Here is a 19,772-nt window from a genome sequence, read left to right on the forward strand (position 1 = left end):
CGTCCAGACCCGAACAGTGCGCGCGCCAACTAGACAATCTTTCGCGTAGAGAAAGTCTAAGTGAAAAAAAAGAAAAAAGTGACAGAAAGTGGAAAATTGATTAGTGACACCATCGCTATAAATAGGAAAAAAAAATAATAACAACAAAATAAATAAAAAAATAGGCGACATCGATAATGAAGCAGAAAGCAAAAAAACGGAACCCTCCGTAATCCCAACAAAAAAAACGAGTAAAAGAAAAGCAATCTCGCCAAAAACGGACAAAGAAAACAACATTAGCATAAGACTTTCCGCGCAAAAAACGCGGAAACTCAACCCACAACCAAAACTAGTGGGAAGGTCCAAAAGACTACCAGACAACCCGGAAAACACAGAAGAAGATCTCGTTCTAATCCAAGAAAAAAACAATACACAAGATACCACCGTCAAAGAAAGCAAAACCATGAAAACTACAAGAAGCCCTCCCTCACCAGTGATACCAACAAAAAACAGATTTGAAGTGTTACAAACACAGGAAACCACCTTACCACAACAACAGATTCACACTCAAGCAACGTCAACAAAAGAATCAACAATACAAAATGCGATCGTGGAAGCCATAAGAAGGAAGAACAATGAAATGCGAATCAAAGCAAACAGGAGGACTACGTCCACAGTGGGAACACCACACACCCAAGAAAAATCAAACGACACACGAACAAACAGCCCCCTCGCCCCACCTAGGAGGCTGCCGACACCACAAAATCAACATACTCATCTGATCAAACCAAAAGAGCAACCCCCACGAACAAAGGCACCGAGGGAACAAGCACAACAGGAACAGCCCACCAACCACCCTACAGAGGAACAACAGGACGCCCCCTCACCCACAAAAGGTAACAGGCCCCCGCCAATCAACATAACGCATCAAGACCCAAAAGACACCATTGCTCTCTTACAAGACGCTCTCAAAATCAGAAACTTTCACATCAACAGAATATACTCGAACAAACACGCTCTATACCTACATAATCTAAACGACTACATTAAAGCAAAAGAATTACTGATAACAACAAACACAACGTTCTACACATACACACCAAAAGCACAAAAACAACACACGTTCCTATTAAAAGGACTAGACATTAACCTCACAGAGACAGAAATACTAGAAGACTTACAAGCATTAAAAATAGACGACATACAGTTTACGAAAGTATCGCGCTTCTCGACAAGAAAGTCAAGGGAAAGTAACAGACTGCTCCCAATATACATAGTACAGGTATCCCCCAATAGCAACGTCGTGAAATTACAAAAAATAAATAGACTAAGCTACTACAAAATAACGTGGGAAAAAATAAGAAAAAATGACATTACCCAATGCCACAAATGCCAACGATTAGGCCACTCAGCACAAAACTGCAACCTAATCTACCGCTGTGTAAAATGCACCGAGCCCCATGGCCCAGGCGAGTGCAAAATAAAAAAAGACGATTCAATCACAAAGGATAAAATATTCTGCGTCAACTGCAAAAGCTACGGACACCCCGCGTCATACAAAGGGTGCCCCAAAATCATAGAGCTGCGCCAAAAACTTTCAGAAAAAATTAAAAAAGACAAAGAAACAAAAATCAAACGACTAGACCAGATAAGCCGAAAATACACCCCAGAACTAAAGTTCTCGGACGCAGTGAAACAACAAGCAAGACCAAAGCAGGAAATCGAAAACCCCCCACACACAATAAACCCAAAACTAGATTCGCGGGCAAACCAAATCCCAATTACAATCGAGTTCATCCCTCAACAAATAATATTAAACGCTTTCGAAGATTTTAAAAAAAGTATCATCCAAGCACTAAATCAACAACAAATACAACTCAACGAATTAAAAAATGCAATATCATCGCACGAAGACAGGTTCAACACCATCTTCAACTCCTTAGATATCGCAGTCGACAATTAGCCAAAACACACCAAACCAACAAACACAGCATAAAACATCCAAATTAGATTTAAAACACCTGAAAATAATTGCAATAAATGCAAACTCTCTAATCTCAAACCAAAAAAGATACAGTATGCTAACCCTAATAAACAAAGAAACCCCCGACATCGTACTCATCTCAGAAACAAAACTGAACAAAAGACACAAAGTATCCTTCAAAAACTACTCCATAATAAGACACGATATACCAAACGCTATCTAAGGAGGAGGAACGGCAATCCTCATAAAAAACCCCCTGAAATTCAAAGAAATCCAAAACGACAAAATAACAAGTTTTAAAACCCTGGAGACGACAACCATAAAAATAAAAATAAACAAAAAGGAAAACTTACTCATCACCGCAGCCTACGCAACCTACGGAAACGAAAAAGAATTTAACGACGAATTCAATAACCTCTTCGAACTTTTACAGCTCGACAAACAAGAAAACTTCCACATAATAGCCGGCGACCTTAACGCAAAACACACAAGCTGGAAAAACCCACTAAACAATACGAGAGGAAACTTCATCAGAAACTGGCTAGACAATAAAAGCATACACTACAAAACAAACCTTTACAGCTCCGAGCTACCCTCCTACCCAAAAGGAGGCTCATACCTCGACATATGCCTAACAGATGCACGACTAAAAATCCAAAACTTACGACCAAATAACACGCTCAAAACCCTAGACTACGACAGCGACCATAAAGCCATACTCTTACAGATAAACAAAAACACATCCGACTACCTAACACTTGAAACACAAACCGAAACCCCCAAGTACAACTACAAAAAGACAAACTGGAAAAAATTCCAAAAACTACTCGAACAGAAATGCGACCTAAATATCTACAACAACGTCAACCTTACAAACAGACAAATCGACACATACATAGACGAAATCGAAAAACACATACAAAGCGCACTCCAAAAATCCGTCCCAACCTTCAAACAAAAAAACTCTTGCGAACCATATATCAACAACAAAATAAAAGAACTACAACGAGACAAAAGCTACATACTCTCCAAAATAAACAATATAAAACACAACTACTCTTACGACAAAAGAGAGGAATTAGAATACCTAAAATACCTACTACACAAAATAAAATTACAACAGAAACAAGAATTCGCAAACTCTATAAACCTCTACTGGACAAACAAAATAAAAAATATCTCCAAAAACGACTCAGCCAACATGTTCCCACAAATAAATCAAATCTTCAGACCGAAAGAACAAAACCCCAGCACCCCGCTCAAATTGCCTCCAGAGAAAGCTCCCCTCATCCAAGAAGCAGGTATAGAGATACACAACACCAGCAAAGACACCGAGAATAACTTCATAATAACTAAAACAACAGAAAAACTAGACATCATAGGCACCCACTTCTCCAAAACACACACCCAAAACGAACACATGGGCCGAGAAGAATTAAACAGAATCATCATCGCAGAAACGAACAAACTCAAAAACGAAATAGAACAAGACATAACGTTAAACAAAACAGTCTGCACGTTCTCAAACGAAAACACCTCAGACAATCCCAAACAACCAGAAACAGAAATAAATTACTTTACAAATTATAACCAACTAAACAAAATCTTCGCCAAGCTAAATAATAAAAAATCCTCCGGCTTCGACGGCATCCCGAACATCTCACTTAAGCACCTACCAAACAAAATAAAATGGTACTACACAGTAATATTCAACAATGCGCTAAACAACGCATACTTCCCGAAAAAGTGGAAAAAAGCCAAAATAATAGCAATCACAAAAAAAAATAAAGACGGCTCATCACTCACAAACCTACGACCAATAAGTCTCCTCCCCAACATAAGCAAAGTATTTGAAGTAGTCATCAATAACCCCCTAACTACATTCTGCAAAAAAAAAAACATTATACCAGAAAACCAATTTGGCTTCCGACACAAACACTCCACACTACACGCGACAAACAAACTCACGTCAGACATCTGCTGGGCACTAAACGCAAAACAACGAGTAGCCGCCTGCTTAATAGATCTCGAAAAAGCCTTCGACACAGTCTGGATCACAGGCCTCATTTATAAATTAATAAAAAAAAACTTCCCGAGATACTTAATCAAAATAATATGGGACATGATTACAAACAGAACATTCCTAATGATCGAGGGTTCCCATACATCGAACAAAGAAGTCACCATAAAAAACGGACTCCAACAAGGAACTGTAAACTCCCCGCTACTCTTCAACATATACAACAGTTTTTTTTTTTTTTTTTTTTTTTTTTATTTTATTTTGGTTATTTTACAATTTGTCCTTGCGGACATTTGGTAAAGTGTTATATCTTGTTGGTGAAGAAAAAAAAAAAAAATATAAATAAAAAATAATATAGCATGTGGGCGGCTACCCCCAGCGGGGTACCAGCTTCGTTTTTTTTTTTTTTTCTAAGTTATATCTTTTATGAGGTCTATTGGGTGTTTCCTTTCGCTTTTCTTTTATCTCTAATTTTTTCGAGGATGTCTGATGGGATTTGTTTTGTTGGTCTAGTGGTAGTTGCTGGTTTTGTGGTTGCCCGTGCTGCCTCTTGTATAGTTTTTGTAAGTGTTGTTACAGCTTGTTCGATGTGTTGGGGCGTTTTCAGTGGGATGTTGCAGTTGATTTTGCTTTCAATTATTTCTTTGAAGGTTTGCCAATTAGTGGATTTGTTGCATAGCGTCTCTGAGTTGTTGTAGAGTATTGGCTTGTTTCTGTATGTTATTATTATGGGTGTATGGTCGGAGCTAAGCTCGAGGCTGGATGCTATATTTATTTTATTTCCGTTTAATCCCTTTGTGACTGCAAAGTCGAGTAGGTCAGGGATTTTGCTCAGGTCTGTCGGCCAGTATGTCGGTCTTCCTGTGGATAATATATTGAGGTTGTTTTTCCTGATGTGTTTTTCTAGGGTTCTGCCTCGAGGTGTAGTGATTCTTGATCCCCATGTTGTGTGCTTTGAGTTGTAGTCTCCTGCTGCGATAAACTTGTCGCCTAGTTGTTGGAAGTATTCTTCCCACATTTGTGCTGTAATTTTGTGTCGCGGTGGTGCATATACTGCTGACAGCTGTAGACGGTTGCTGCTAGTTTGTACGGTAACGGTAGTTGCTTGTATGTGTTCTTTACTAACTTGGCTGTGTAGGTGGTGTTTAATGTCGTTTCTTATTATCACTGCGGTTCCTCCGTGTGCTTTTCCTGAGGGGTGCTTGGTATCGTATATGGTATAGTGCGGTATTTTTGTGTAGCTTTTTGTTGTGAAATGCGTCTCCGATACAAGTAGTATGTCTATGTTGTTGTGGTATAGGAATGCTTTGGTTTCAATGGCCCTTTGTTGTAGACCGTTAGAGTTCCAGGCAGCTATTTTTAGTATGTCCGTTTTTACTTTTTGCTTAGCATGGTTGTTATCAGTTGTATCATAGCTGTGATTTGTAATGATTGCTGCTTGAATGCTTCGTTTAGTTCGCTTATCGTTCTTGTTAACATGTCGGTGCTTTTGATGGATTGTTTTAATAGTTCTTTTATTTCTGTAGCGTCGTTGGTGTTGTTGTTGTGGTTTTGATTGGCTACGGGTGTTACTTCCTTGGTTGCTTGCGCGTAGCTTCGACTGCCAGTGGTGTTGATATTGTTGTGGTTGTTGTTCATTACGTACTGTACTTTAATTGGTGTCTCAGCTTCTGCCCTGTCTTGTTGTGTGTGGTGGTAGTTATATGTCCTGCTTCTAAGCGGCGGAAACAATTTACGTTGGAGTATTTTTCTGGCTGGGCAGCCTTTGTAGCTGGCTGGGTGGTTTCCGTTGCAGTTGTAGCACTTTACCTCTTTTATTTTTCCCGTATATGGGCAGTAAGTTGTCAGGTGCTTTCCTGCGCATTTGACGCACACCGGGTTTCTGTTGCAGTAATTTTTTGTGTGCCCATATTGTTGGCACCGCATGCACTGAGGTATGTCTTTTTTTTGTCTGGGTGGTTCGACTGTGATTATTGTGTTTAAGATTTGTTTAATGTCATAGATTTCCTTGTTGTTTTTGTTCGGTTCTAGTTCTATTAGGAACAGCGGTAGAGGTTGTTTGGTGTCAAATCTCGTTATGTTGTTTATTGCTCTTACCTGGTGTCCGATTTTGGCTAGTTCGTCGCATATGTTGCTTGTGTTTGTTCTTGGGTGTAGCCCTCTGATAACTGCTTTATAGCTTTTGTCAGTTTTGAGCTGGTAGGTGTGGTACCCGGCGTTTTTTTCTTTTAGCACTTTTACCACTTTTCTGTAGGTTTCTGGGGCGTTGGTTTGCACTTTTACCTGGTCCAGTTTTAATTGTTTTATTGAGTAGTTTTCTTTGCCTGCCGTATTGTTTAGCAGTTCGAGGAGGGGGTCTATTATTTGCGCATCGATGTATATTGGCGGTGGTTTGGGGTTGTGTGTTATTGGTTTTTCAGTTGTTTCAGTTGTTTCTGGTTCCTTCTCTTGTGGTAGTATGCTGAAGGGGTTTTGTAGTGGGATTTCTTGGAGCCACTGCTTACTTACTGTTTCTGCAGCCCTCCTAGTATTTGCGTTTGTTGTAATTTTTCTTCTTTTGCTGGGAGTTACGAGCTTCCAGCTTTCGTCTTGTCGTGTTAGATCGTTGTTGGTGGTGTTTCTCTCGTCACTCATCTGAGTCGTATCCATTTCGGTTTCTGTGCATTCATGGATTTCCATGGTTTTGTATATGGCGTATGTTTCACCGTTGTTTGATATCCTGAGCGGTGGCACTCGTTGCATTGCTTTGTTTTCCTCGCTTTTCGCACTTTCGGGGGCACTTTTTTCCACGTCCGATTTCGACTGAGAGACCTCTCCGGGCACCAGGCACGTCTGCACTCTTCGGCAGTCGAAAGGGAACTCATATACAACAGTGACATATTAAACCTGTTCGACATGAACAAATCTACCCACAAACGCTCCATAGCCTTCGCAGACGACCTAATCATCTACGTAACAGGCCGCAAAACTAAAACAATAAACACAGACCTCCAAGAACTATTCGACAAAATCAATGATTACTACCACACATGGAAACTAAGAATCAACGCAAACAAATGCGAAAGCATACTGTTCAAACCCAAAACCAGCGAAATCGGCCCAGTAGAAAGAAAACACTGCAAAAATTTCCAATTAAAAGAAAAGTCATCCGAAGAGACAATCATACCACACAAAAACTGCGTAAAGTACCTAGGCATAAACATAGATGACAAACTAAATTACAAACAACACATAGAAACCCAACTCGCCAAGGCCAATAAAGCATTCTGGAGAGCAAAAAGACTATTTTACTCGAAACATCTCAAGAGCAATGTAAAAACATTATGCTACCAAGCTCTAATTAGACCAATTATAACATACGGTTGCCCAATCTGGTACAACATACCAGCATCGCTAATGGAGAGAATCCGCGTTTTCGAAAGAAAATGCATTAGAGCTTGCCAAAATGCGTACAGATCCGAACAGAGCGGATACAAAAAATATATAAAAAACAAAAAAATCTACGACCTAGCCAACATTCACCGCATTGACTGTCACATACTAAAACTAGCAAGAAATCATTTCGCACAAGCGTCAAAAATAAAAGAAAACAGCCTAATCTTCAGCGGCTTATACCCAAACGTACTATATTACAAAAACACAATGACAACAGGCTACATCCCCCCAGAAGCGTTCCTATACCTAGACGAAAAAAATTACCTCCAAGACCAAAACAATATCCCGATAATTTTCCACATAAAAAGAAAAATAGGGATAAAAACAATACTCTACGAGGAAAACTTAAACGGACTGACTGCAGACACCAGGTGGAGGTGCAACATGGCCCTCCCCCAAAAAGACACTAAAGACAAACACAGAAGAAACACAAAAAAATATTGGTGGATTCCAAACCCATAAGAAAATATAAGTGAAAACTACCAATTCGACAAAAAAACCATTCCTACCACCGTGTAACCTAGATGTAAGTACTGTAAATATGTAAATACTATAATCATTGTAAATAATATAATTTAACACCCCCCTCCCCTTCCCACTCATCCCCCCCCCAAAATCCCACAACGCATAAAAGTAATACACCGAGGAGTCCTGTTTTGCGGCCAAGTTTCAGGACAAAATACAACACACACAAGAATACACAAAAATCACGCACCAATGCGACTTAAACCCAAAAAAAAACAAAAAAATAAACGCAAAAACCGAAAACCCACGACACATATTAGACCATGGCTATGTCACGTAATTTTTAAGTAATTACACGACTGTTGATTTTTTAGTATAATCTTTATTCTTTAGACTCAGAGTTTTATTACAAAGGTCAATATTGTGACTGAATTGGAATTAGAAATAGAACCGGATTGAAATTAGAAATAGAACTGTTTGAACGGTCTCGTACCATCAAAGAAGAAAGCTCGGTGTGGGTGTTCCCTTTGGAACTCAGAACGCGGATTCGTTGTCCACACTTTTTGGTGGAAAAGTGAGGGTAACGATCCGCGATGCCCATTGGTAAATGAATTAGGTAGTAAAGACAAGGAGAGCTAGATATGGCTCGTGGGCATCCTTGTTTATGGGAAAAGTTTTATCTTGCCAGGCACCCGCTTTCTCCGTATTAGGTAAGAGTCGAGTGCAACAAACATAAGGACCATCTGTAAACCGAAAATGTTTAAGTGAAGAAAACTGAAACTGAACAGATTCGGTTTATGTCGTCTTCTTAGGCCTGCTGCGAGTTACTAGAACAATGGATAGGTCTTGGCGTCCGGACTACGTGGAATTTTACAAGGACCGTCACATCTGGCGTACCACATGGCAAAAGGAAAGTTGGTACGTGACATTCCCCCCTCCTTAGATTGAACTTGGTCCCTCAAGTTTTCTTCAGGAGGCCCTTTGTGAAATCGCACTCGATGTGATTTGAAATTGCAGCTGATTCCTCTTCTCTTTGGGGGTGGCATGTATTGGTTGAGGTACAGGTGTTGGGTGTTGGTGGAACTGTTAACTAAGATTTCATTTCGGCGAAAAGAAAAGGTTAGATTGATACATAAATGGTTATTCTGGCAAAGAGAAGTGTCGACCTGGAAAGTAGGGTTTTAAACGATTCCCATGTATTTTTTTTTCTTGAATTAAATAGTATGGAGTACATACTTTATCAATCGTGTACGGTCCCAACCATTCCACATCGAGTTTGTGTCTTTTATGGTCGTTATGTATTAATACGGAGTCTCCTTCTTTGAATACTGATTGCGGCTTTATGATTTTTCGTTTCTGATCGCGCTGATATCGCTGTTTGCTTTTAATTAATGTTTTACGCGCGCGTTGGAGTCTGGAGTCCCATTCCTTTTTACGGAACGTGACTTCGTCTGCGTATGTGCGTTGGGGATTCTTGGATATTGTGGAAGGGAGATTGGCTTGGTGTCCGAATGTGAGTTCGAATGGCGTGTAACCAGTGGAATCATGTATCATGGTATTGTATGCGAGGCATACAAAATTAAGCTGATCGTCCCATTCTTCATCTGAATTTCGCTGTATAGATTTCAACATGTCCGTTACTACTGCGTGTGTTCGTTCTAAAGATCCGTTACTCTGTGGGTGGAAGGATGTCGTTTTGATGTGTTTAATTTTAAACGCGTCTTCGTACTGTTGCATTAAACTAGATATAAAATTCTGTCCGCGGTCGGTTAGTATTTTCTTTGGAGCGGAAAAGATATAAATGTAGTGGTTCAAGAGTGCGTTCCAAATTGTCTCCGTTTGTTGAGTCTTTAGTGGCACGAGTATTAAATATTTTGTCAGTTCGTCATGTATGGACAAAATGTACTGATTGCCTTTCTTTGTCTTTTTCAATGGCCCTAGTAAATCCATAGCAATTTTATCGTTCGGTTCGAGGGGTGTGTCAGTGATGCAGGGTTCTTCGCGCGGTCTGATGCGCGTGGTTTTAGATATTTGGCAGGTGTCGCATGATTCTACGTGTTGTTGTACGCGTTTCATCAAATCTGGTACTCGGTGCCGTTCACGAATGCGGTCGTATGTTTTTTGTATGCCGGGGTGTCCTACTAAGTCGTGATTTTCCTTCAATAGTTCCTCTATTTCCTCGTCGCGGTATGTTTTAATTGGTTCCCACGCGAAATTTAATTCTCTCACGGTGTCGTTCAGGAATAATAAAATTTGTTTGATCGCGTTCTTTTCTGTTTCTGTGAAACTGTCGTCGCCTATACCTATCTTTTCGTTTGCATGGATAATCTCGTTTAACTTGTTCAACCATTTAGTTTCGTCGTAATTCCCTAGCTCTGTCTTGTATAATTGATAGAAAGATTTATGGTTCGGAGGCATTTTGAGAATTTTGGGTAACGCGTCGGTAGATTTTTTCCAATCGTGATATTTTTTTTCGAGTTCTATGTTCAAATTTCTGTTTCGTCTAGTTAAAACATGTATCCTAGATAGTGCGTCGGCTGCGGTATTATCTTTTCCTTTAGTGTACTCTATATCGTATTCGTATTCCTCTAGTTTTAGTCTCCACCTCATCAGGCGTGACGAGGGGTCTTTGCAATTTTGTAGCCATTTTAGCGCTTGGTGATCGGTTCGAATAAGGAATTTCCGGCCTAACAGATATTGTCGGAGGCGTTTCACGGCCCATACGATTGTCAAGAGTTCTTTTTCGGTTGTGGAATAATTCTGTTCGGGTGGGTTCAAAGTTCGTGAGATGTAACAACAGGGGTGTCCGTCTTGTGATAAGATAGCACCTAAACCTTCGTTACTAGCGTCAGTCGTTACTATGAATTGTTTTGTAAAATCTGGGAATTTTAACACGGGTGATGAGCAGAGTTTGTCTTTTAGTGTTTGGAATGCTTCTTGGGTTTTATCTGTCCAATGAAATGGTGCGTCCTTTTTCGTAAGTTCGGTCAATGGTTTCGCGATTTTGGAAAAATTTTTGATGAACTTGCGGTAATAACCCGCTAGTCCTAAGAAACTTTTGATGTCTGTGGGATTGCGTGGCTGTCTGAAATTACTAACGGCTTCTAATTTCTTGGGATTTGGTTTTACACCTTCGGCGGTTACCAAATGCCCGAGATATTCCAGTTCGGGTTTAAGGAATTCGCATTTATCAGGCTGTATCTTGAGTCCGACTTCGCGTAAACGTTGCAATACTATCGCGAGATTGTTATTGTGTTCCTCGATTGACTGTCCGAATATTATGATATCATCCAAGTAAACAAAGCAATGTTTATTTACGAGTCCTCTTAAAGCGGTGTCCATCATCCGTTGGAATGTGGCAGGTGCGTTTTTTAAACCAAATGGCATTCTATTGTAATGGTAATGTCCTTGTGGCGTTGAGAATGCTGTGTATTTTTTTGAGTCTGTGTCCATTGGGATTTGGTGGAATCCAGAGGATAGATCGAGGGCCGAGAAGAATTTTGCGTTGCCTAGTTGGGATAGTATGTCGTCTATGTCGGGTAATGGGTATGCGTCTTGGTCAGTTAGTTCGTTTATTTTCCTAAAGTCTATTACAATTCGCCATTTCTGTTTCCCTGAGGCGTCTGCCTTTTTTGGTACTACCCAGACTGGTGAATTGTAAGGGGAGTCAGATGGTTCTATTATGTTCTTTCGTAGCATTTCGTCCGTTTGTCGTTTGATTTCCTCTTTGTGGCATTCGGGTGGTCGGTAAGATTTTGTGTTAATGACTTTGTTTTCTTTTAGCGTTATTCTGTGTTTAGCAAGGTTAGTGCAGGGTAAAAGTTCGGTTTCTAGGTTAAATACGTCGAGGTAAAACAGCAATATCTTTTCGATTGGTTCACGGAGAGTTTTCTCTATATGCGAGAGTCTGACTAGATCTTTAAATGTGGAGACTTGACCGTATGTATTTGAATTTTCAATGAGATTAGTTATTCTGGTTGGGTACTTACCACCATTGATAAAGCATATCCTTGTCGGTTTTCCTTCCAGATAGACCATTTTTGACAATGCTTGTTTAGGGGGTACGTTGTTTTCCTGTTGCAACAGGAGAATGTTATCGTCCAGTTTGAGCTGTTGGTTTGAAAGTTCGAATTTAAATTTAGATAGCGCCGGCACACCGAGTATGCCGTCCTCTATAATCGGAAAGTTATCGTCTACCACGAAGAATTCTATGACCTTACCGAATAGTTTTATTAACGCGTGTTCATTAGTCCTAAACTTAGAATGTCCCATCGAGAATTTTTGTTCTTTCACTATTGTTGGTCGTAATACACATCGTCTTTTGAGCACATTAATTCCTGCTCCGCTGTCAACGAGGAGTTCATGTCGTCGTCCGTCGGATCGTAGAACCACTGTGGGTAGTCTTCCTGTTGTGGCGTTAATTCGAAGGTCTGGTCTATTGGTTCCTTTGTTTCCTCCTTGTGTGTCTCGAGATTGTGGACTGCCGGTGGTCTCGGGTGTTGGCTGGGTGTTCAAAAATTTTTTACACTGATTGGAGACATGTCCGATTTGGCTGCATTTGAAGCACTTCAGTTGAGTTCTTTGGGTAAGTGGCGTTCGCTCAGCTTGCTGGAAGTTTCTTGGCATTGGTTTAGGTGTTCCTTGGAATCGGGTTTTAGCTCTATCAATTGGTTGATACATTGTTCTTCCTAATCTTTTGTTGCGTTCGATCTCCCCTATGACTAATTCCGCCTCGAAAGCTGCATCTTGCGCTTCTTGAAGATTCTTCGGCCTTGTAGCTGATGTGCGTATCTCTATTTCGGGTTTTAAATTCAGCACGAAAACTTTGGTTGCTCGTTCAGTTTCAAGATCTATGGCGACTGCTCGGCGTACTGGATCGCGAATTTCATGTTGAAGCGCGTATATCAGTTCGTTGAGGTTGTGTCGGAATCTCTTCACATAATTGTGTACCGATTCGGTTTGTCGCGTACGTTGCAACTTATCACGAGCTCCATTGGAAGTAATACTTACGGATACAAATTTTCTGAGGCTTTCAAATAGGTCCTCGTAGTTCTCGATTTCAGAGTGGCGGATACTACGTTCCGCTTCTCCAATGATTCTTTGTGTTAAAATTAGTCGTAGTAATATGCGTTTTTCTCTACATTCGGCTCGAGCTTCCCTTACCCGTTTAATAAACCCTTCTACTCCTATATCATCTTGTCCGTTGAGTATGGGGATAAAGTCTAAGCAGGTTTTTGCGCTGTACATGGGGTTGTCAACACTTATTACTTCTTCTTCACTGTCCATATCGTCCGTTTTGTCAAATTTTACAGGTGGTCGCTTTATCTGAGTACTGCTGGTATTAATTTCATCTATCGTAACATAGGAGTCTAATTCGGTAGTAGCGTCACGTCCTGAATTTATTTTAGACATATGTTTTCCCAACAGTTCTATCTCCGCTGCAAGTTTTTTGTTTTCACTATCGGTTATTCGTTGCGCCTCTTCCACTCGTACCGCAAGAAGTTCGAATCGTTGAATAAGGTTCTCGCTTTGCTTTTTCATCGTGTCGAATATGTTACGAATCGAATTATCCATAACTCCGGTTGCGGAAACGGTCTCGGTTTCGTCTTTTCGCGATGTAGACATGATTCTAATTAAATTCACTGAGTCTGAACTATTTATTTGAGCTCGAAACGCTCGAAACGCTTGAGAAACTTGATTTTCTCGTACGGTAATGTACAAATGAATCTAGATTTCCAGCTTACCGTAGTAGCTATGGCCGTTGAGGAGTCTCTGGGATGTTTCCTCTCTGGTTGGTTCTAGATTCCGAATCTTATTCGTAGGCTTGCTCTGCGCTGACCGTAGTCCTCTCGTCTAGTTTCACCGTAGTGGAACGTTGAAAGTTGCTGCAGGGCTTCGTAGTAGCAAAGATTCGCAGTGGTCCGCTGATCCTTCAATCTTCAATGATGCGCGTACGCCGAAATCGTAATTTCGTTTTCACTGAAGCGAATGGATCCTGGCAGTGGATCGCCAAAATGTCACGTAATTTTTAAGTAATTACACGACTGTTGATTTTTTAGTATAATCTTTATTCTTTAGACTCAGAGTTTTATTACAAAGGTCAATATTGTGACTGAATTGGAATTAGAAATAGAACCGGATTGAAATTAGAAATAGAACTGTTTGAACGGTCTCGTACCATCAAAGAAGAAAGCTCGGTGTGGGTGTTCCCTTTGGAACTCAGAACGCGGATTCGTTGTCCACACTTTTTGGTGGAAAAGTGAGGGTAACGATCCGCGATGCCCATTGGTAAATGAATTAGGTAGTAAAGACAAGGAGAGCTAGATATGGCTCGTGGGCATCCTTGTTTATGGGAAAAGTTTTATCTTGCCAGGCACCCGCTTTCTCCGTATTAGGTAAGAGTCGAGTGCAACAAACATAAGGACCATCTGTAAACCGAAAATGTTTAAGTGAAGAAAACTGAAACTGAACAGATTCGGTTTATGTCGTCTTCTTAGGCCTGCTGCGAGTTACTAGAACAATGGATAGGTCTTGGCGTCCGGACTACGTGGAATTTTACAAGGACCGTCACATCTGGCGTACCACATGGCAAAAGGAAAGTTGGTACGTGACAGCTACGTCGTACCGACGCGTATCGGTACTTTTGCCTAATCCACCCTACAACCGAAATTCATTGTTTATTGCGAATAACATACACATGTAATACTCATCTTCTTGGACAATAAACGTTATAAAAAAAAAAAAAAAAAAAAAAAGCACTCGTTCTCGTCCGATCACGAAAGTTAAGCAACGTAGGGCACGGATAGTACCTAGATGGGTGACCGCTTGGGAAATCCGTGTGGTGTTGGCTTTTTTTAATTTTTTCCTATTTTTCTTAATAATTTATGATCATGTACGTCGTGTTAAAAATATATTTTTAGTATTACTGGGTATGTCAATGTCGTGGTTATTTGCAGCTTTCTCCATGCTTTTGATTATATATCTAAGTACGCTTGTTGAAAGTTAATAGACTATTACTGAATCCTATACTACCTATAAATTGTTGTCTAGCACGTAAGTGTAATTTTGTGTACATCATACACCAGTACTGTGCGCTATAATTCATTCACTGCACAGCAGATTTAATGCACCGATTATCTGTGCGCAGTAGTATTAACTTTCGACACTTTATAGTCGCCGTTTGCACAAAATGGCTATTTATATTTATCCCAATTTTTATTCCACGGATCACGACATAATAAATTTGTTAAAATATAACGAACTTGATACCGAATATTCATTACATACGTCTAAACCATTATGCCATTCGTGGTTTAGGTGAATATTTACTTTCTCGTTAAAAAGGCAAAGAAGGTAAAACCATACTAATTACTATACGTTTTGGTCGTTGTAAAATTTTTGGATGAAAAAAACATAAATAGCTTGGTTTTCTTTTCCTAATCAAATCCAGTTTCTTTTTATGATAACGTGACGGAAATCATAGAAAACGACGGATATAACATAGCTGATTAAATAAACCAGTAATACCATAAATTAAATAAATGCATAAAACCGATATTACTTGTATAGCAACCAACTAAACAAATAGCACAAGTTATGCGATGTAAACAACCTAATGAGATAATCTTTCAAACACGAGTCCAAAATCTACAATGGCACAGTTTTTCTTCAGAACAGAGACGTCCAACTTCTTTTTCTACAGCCCGCTTTCACTATGAATCCAATAGAATACCGTTTGGCTTAAAAAATGCAGCAGCCATCTTCCAGAGACTAATGGATCTAATTCTACCTAGTCATCTAGGCAAAATTCCATACATTTGGATGGACGCATGCATTTCGTTCATCTTCACGAGCATTTATATATAAAGTCAAATATACGTATTGCCTTTATAGTTGTTCGAAAATCGGGTCTCCTTAGCAATGAATTACAGTAGAGTGTTGTACAGCAGTTAATTACTTAGAAAAGAGAGACACAATAAATCACGAAACCGATAGATCGCCGGTGATCTCGCGTTGCAGTTCGAACGTTACACGAATAAGGTGAAGAAATTGAACTTTATATATGATAATAGAGTTTCTTATGTAAATCCAACCGAGTGACTGTTCAAAGTGTTACAGAATGATTCAAAGTATTACAAGTAACTGAGTTAAAATATTTTAACATGCTGATCAGAGCGCTTATTTTGGAGGATTTTTGTACTGTGGTGTTAGTTCCTACGGAGAAATTATCGTCTGGTGTATCTCAGAGATGCCTATTCCGTTACTATTTGGTTATTGTTTCGATGGCTATAGTATGCAGGATATCTAGCCTATCCTATTACTGTTTCTGAAACGGATGATTTTCCTGAGCGTGTGATCGAAGCGAAACAGAAAAAGGTGTGAGAGTCGGCTTGATAAAGATACATATCGATCAGACAATGTTAACGCAACAACGAAACTTTCTCATTTTCGATTTTTTTGAATAAAATCTTTGTAAGCATAATTCGAAGCTTTTTCTGATTAAAACAAGACCAAACACGATATAATTTGGGGCGTGTTTTCTTATTGCGTGACATTAAACTTATTTTCTCCCGTCTATTATATATGTCGGAGATGAAAGGACACCGGGCCTTCCCTTTGGAATTCTTTGGAAAATCCCCGATACTTTAATCTTTATAAGTTAACCCGATTATAATTGTCCGAGATTTGCGATAATGAGCTTCGGTTCGAGGTGACAACTAGTCGCCGAACGTAGCCGTGGTCACGGGATGAACGTTTTACCTAAGAGAGGTCTAGAATCGCATAACTCTCCTTAAAAAGAAATAGTTGTACCGACATCTAACGGTAGACATTCCAACGGTCTCTACCCCGTGGCTCGCCACACACAAACCCTATTCTTCGGGCAAGATGATTGCCAGATGTCGATGTATCATTCACAGTATATGTTCAGCTAGCCTGAGGTTCCGCTATAAATCTTAGGATTTAGTTAACTAAGGTCCTTCAAATTGACGATCAGTCTTTATCCTAAAAGTCCGTAAATCTGTAACCTACTACGGAAAGATACGGGAAATCTGCTTTTCTCAAGAACGACGCTCCCCGCTAGCAACTTTCTCTCAAGGGTGGCTAGCATCTTTCTCTAATCACATAGAAACTAATAGAATCATAGAAACTAACCAATTAACAGCGACGTCCATTTCCTTCACTTTTCCGAAAGAGGGTTGTCCTTCACGAATCCGATGATCTCGTGCCCTGAGACACACCCCATCATAGTTTTCCTCTGCAGCATCGGCGTAACGGAGAGGAACATTCTCGTGCGATCTCATCAGCGAGTAAAACAACGTCTTTACGATCAGTGGGTACTTCACGTTTTTAACTACGAGTTCGACTTAGACTTTGGAAGAGAGTATATTTGTTATCCCGTTGACCGCGGATTCGTTATCGAATCTAAGACTATTGTCATTAGTGTCTAAACTCTGCGGTTACTTGTCGATTCTGCAATACTCACACTTGTGCTAATCAACATTACCTCGATTGCATAATAACGATAGCTAATTCCAGAGAATATTCATTACACTCCCCTAACTCTAATCATAATGTGAACCCGACATATATAAATTTTATTTAAATTATATTTAAATTATTTTATTAAAAATATTATATATATAATATTTTTTGTTTTCCTCGTTTTCCTGATGTGATGGTGTTAAAAATTTCGTCGATGTTAATATGAAACTCCGATATGGTAGATTCAGTCTGGATTAGTAAAGAGATTAATATTTCGTTTTTTTCGTTATGTTTTTCAATCTTGCGTATGACGTTGGTAAAGTTTTCGAGTTGATTCGTCTTAGTATCTTCTAATACATCTTTGATAAATGCTGTTTGGTTACTAAGGGTCGGTTTTATTTTATTGTTGGAGTCATATAATGTACCAATATTTTCATTCATGAGTTCTAGATCGTTTTCGAGGAGAGTTCCGAGTAGAGTTTTAGATACTGAGCCTATGACGTTGAGCAGTCCGCGTTTGCTTCTACTATACTGTAATAAAAATTTGAGTTCATGCTAGGTTTTGGAGATTTCTATACTTGATTTTTAGATTGTTTATTTCTGGTATGTAAGCGCAAGGTGGTTTGCATTGACGGTCGATTAGCTCAATTATATGTTGTAATCTATTAGTTTGATCGATTGGGTTGATAAGGTCCACTATAAGAGTGATATCTACTTGTTCATTATACATATAGCAATCGTCGATATGTTCTAAGAAAGCGTTAGCATAATTTATTGGTTATTACTAGATCGCTTTAAATGTATTCGAGAGTTAGAATTATCCATGTTATGGTCACCCTTATGAAAAATAAGGTTTTAATCTGTTACCGTGAATTCTTTCCGTTTGACCATTGGAATATTCAATAAGATAAGTGGCTGGATTGAATGAGAGGATTTCTGCCAGTCCTAGCCATTCGTTGTGATCGTTATGTACCCATACTTTATCTTTTACTTGGAATATCGTTTGCGTTTTGATAATTTTTCGAATCTGATCTCTCTGATATCGCTTTTTGCTTGATTCGGTGATTTGTCTTGCTTTGACTATATAGGCGTTATGTTGATTTTTCCAGAGGTTGAATAATTGTTCTTTAGTTAGGGTGGGGGTGTTTGATATTGAGGATGACATGTTAGCTTGTCGTCCAAATGTCAGTTCGAAAGGGGTATATCCGGTTGTTTCGTGTACTGAGGTGTTACATCCCATACATATTAGTTTTAGGTTTTCGTCCCAGTCATTTTGTCGGTCGATCGTGTAAGTTCGAATAAGCTCTTTTACCACAGCATGTGCTCATTCGAGGGATCCGTTAGATTGCGGGTGGAAAGAAGTAGTTTTTATGTGTCAAATCTTTAAAGCCTTTTCAAATGTATCCATCAGTTTACATACGAAATTTCGTCCCATATCAATGAGGATACTTTTAGGTGTGGAAAATATGTGCACATAGTAATCCAAAAGTTCGTTGATAATCGAATTGGCTGTTTGGTCCTTTAAAGGGATGAGAACGAGATATTTGATCAATTGGTCTTGAATAGACAGGATAAATTGATTACCTCGTTTGGTTTTTGTGAGAGGTCCGAATATGTCCATTGCAATTTTGTCATTAGGGTTAATGAATGTGTCAGTTATTATGGGTTGCTCTTTTGCTCTGATACGGTTCAATTTCTTTCGTTGGCAAGTTTCACAGTTTTGTATAAATTCTGTGACGTCTTGTTTTAGATTTGTCCAGTGATGGTGCTCTTGTATTCGTTTCATGCTGCGTTGTATAGCTAAGTGTCCTTTTTTTTTCCCGCGGAGGAAATCCGCACGGACACCCGCCGCATCTAGGAGGAAGAGCGGAGAGGTAGTGTCGGACTCCAACCGACTAAAACCTCCACAGTGACCGTCCCTATTGCGACCGAGGGGTGCCCGGGAACCGCTGCGGCGACACACCGGGCCCCCCTCACACAATATTACGTCTGTACTACGTCTCTCCCTTTCTCAGAGGTCGTCCGGATCCCCAACCGGACTGTTTGATATCTCCTGGGTCATTTCCCTTCGGAGGTTGCTGCGGCTCTCCCGCGCCTCATATAGACGCGTCCACGGGCACCGCTGCATCCTCGTCGGTCAATCCTCTCGGGATGGGAGGCCCGCTCCCTCTCCCGCTCCGCCGCCTCCTTCCACAGCATAACTAGTTCGCAGAAGGAGATACCTAAGTGTCCTATGATTTCGTTATGGTTTTCGCGTAGTACTTTTTATTTTTATTTATTATCGTAGTTTACTGGCGGATCTTGTCCAAATATTAGTTTAATTTGAAGGACTCTCGTTGTCAAGAATCTTAACATAAGTTGAATGTTTACTTTTTCTAACGTGCTGAAGCTATTGTCGTTTATTCC

At 39.8% G+C, this 19,772-nt stretch overlaps 1 protein-coding gene across 1 annotated transcript; it reads left to right on the forward strand.

Annotated features, from left to right (window-relative positions):
- Positions 1-442: 442 nt before the first annotated feature.
- On the forward strand, positions 443-2,598 carry LOC132915823 (POU domain, class 6, transcription factor 2-like). The gene is made up of 2 exons (XM_060975607.1): positions 443-875; positions 2,546-2,598. The coding sequence occupies exons 1-2, from the start codon at positions 443-445 to the stop codon at positions 2,596-2,598; spliced, it is 486 nt and encodes a 161-aa protein (XP_060831590.1).
- Positions 2,599-19,772: the final 17,174 nt, after the last annotated feature.

This window comes from Bombus pascuorum, unplaced genomic scaffold (assembly GCF_905332965.1).
Source record: "Bombus pascuorum unplaced genomic scaffold, iyBomPasc1.1, whole genome shotgun sequence".
In the NCBI taxonomy this organism is placed as follows: Eukaryota; Metazoa; Arthropoda; class Insecta; order Hymenoptera; family Apidae; genus Bombus; species Bombus pascuorum.

Bases quoted from the DNA above. Each gene is read 5' to 3' on its own strand.
- LOC132915823 (XM_060975607.1), top strand. From the start codon at position 443: ATGAAAACTACAAGAAGCCCTCCCTCACCAGTGATACCAACAAAAAAC. The intron at 876-2,545 runs GTAACAGGCCCC...AAACCTTTACAG, and splicing joins CGCCCCCTCACCCACAAAAG to CTCCGAGCTACCCTCCTACC.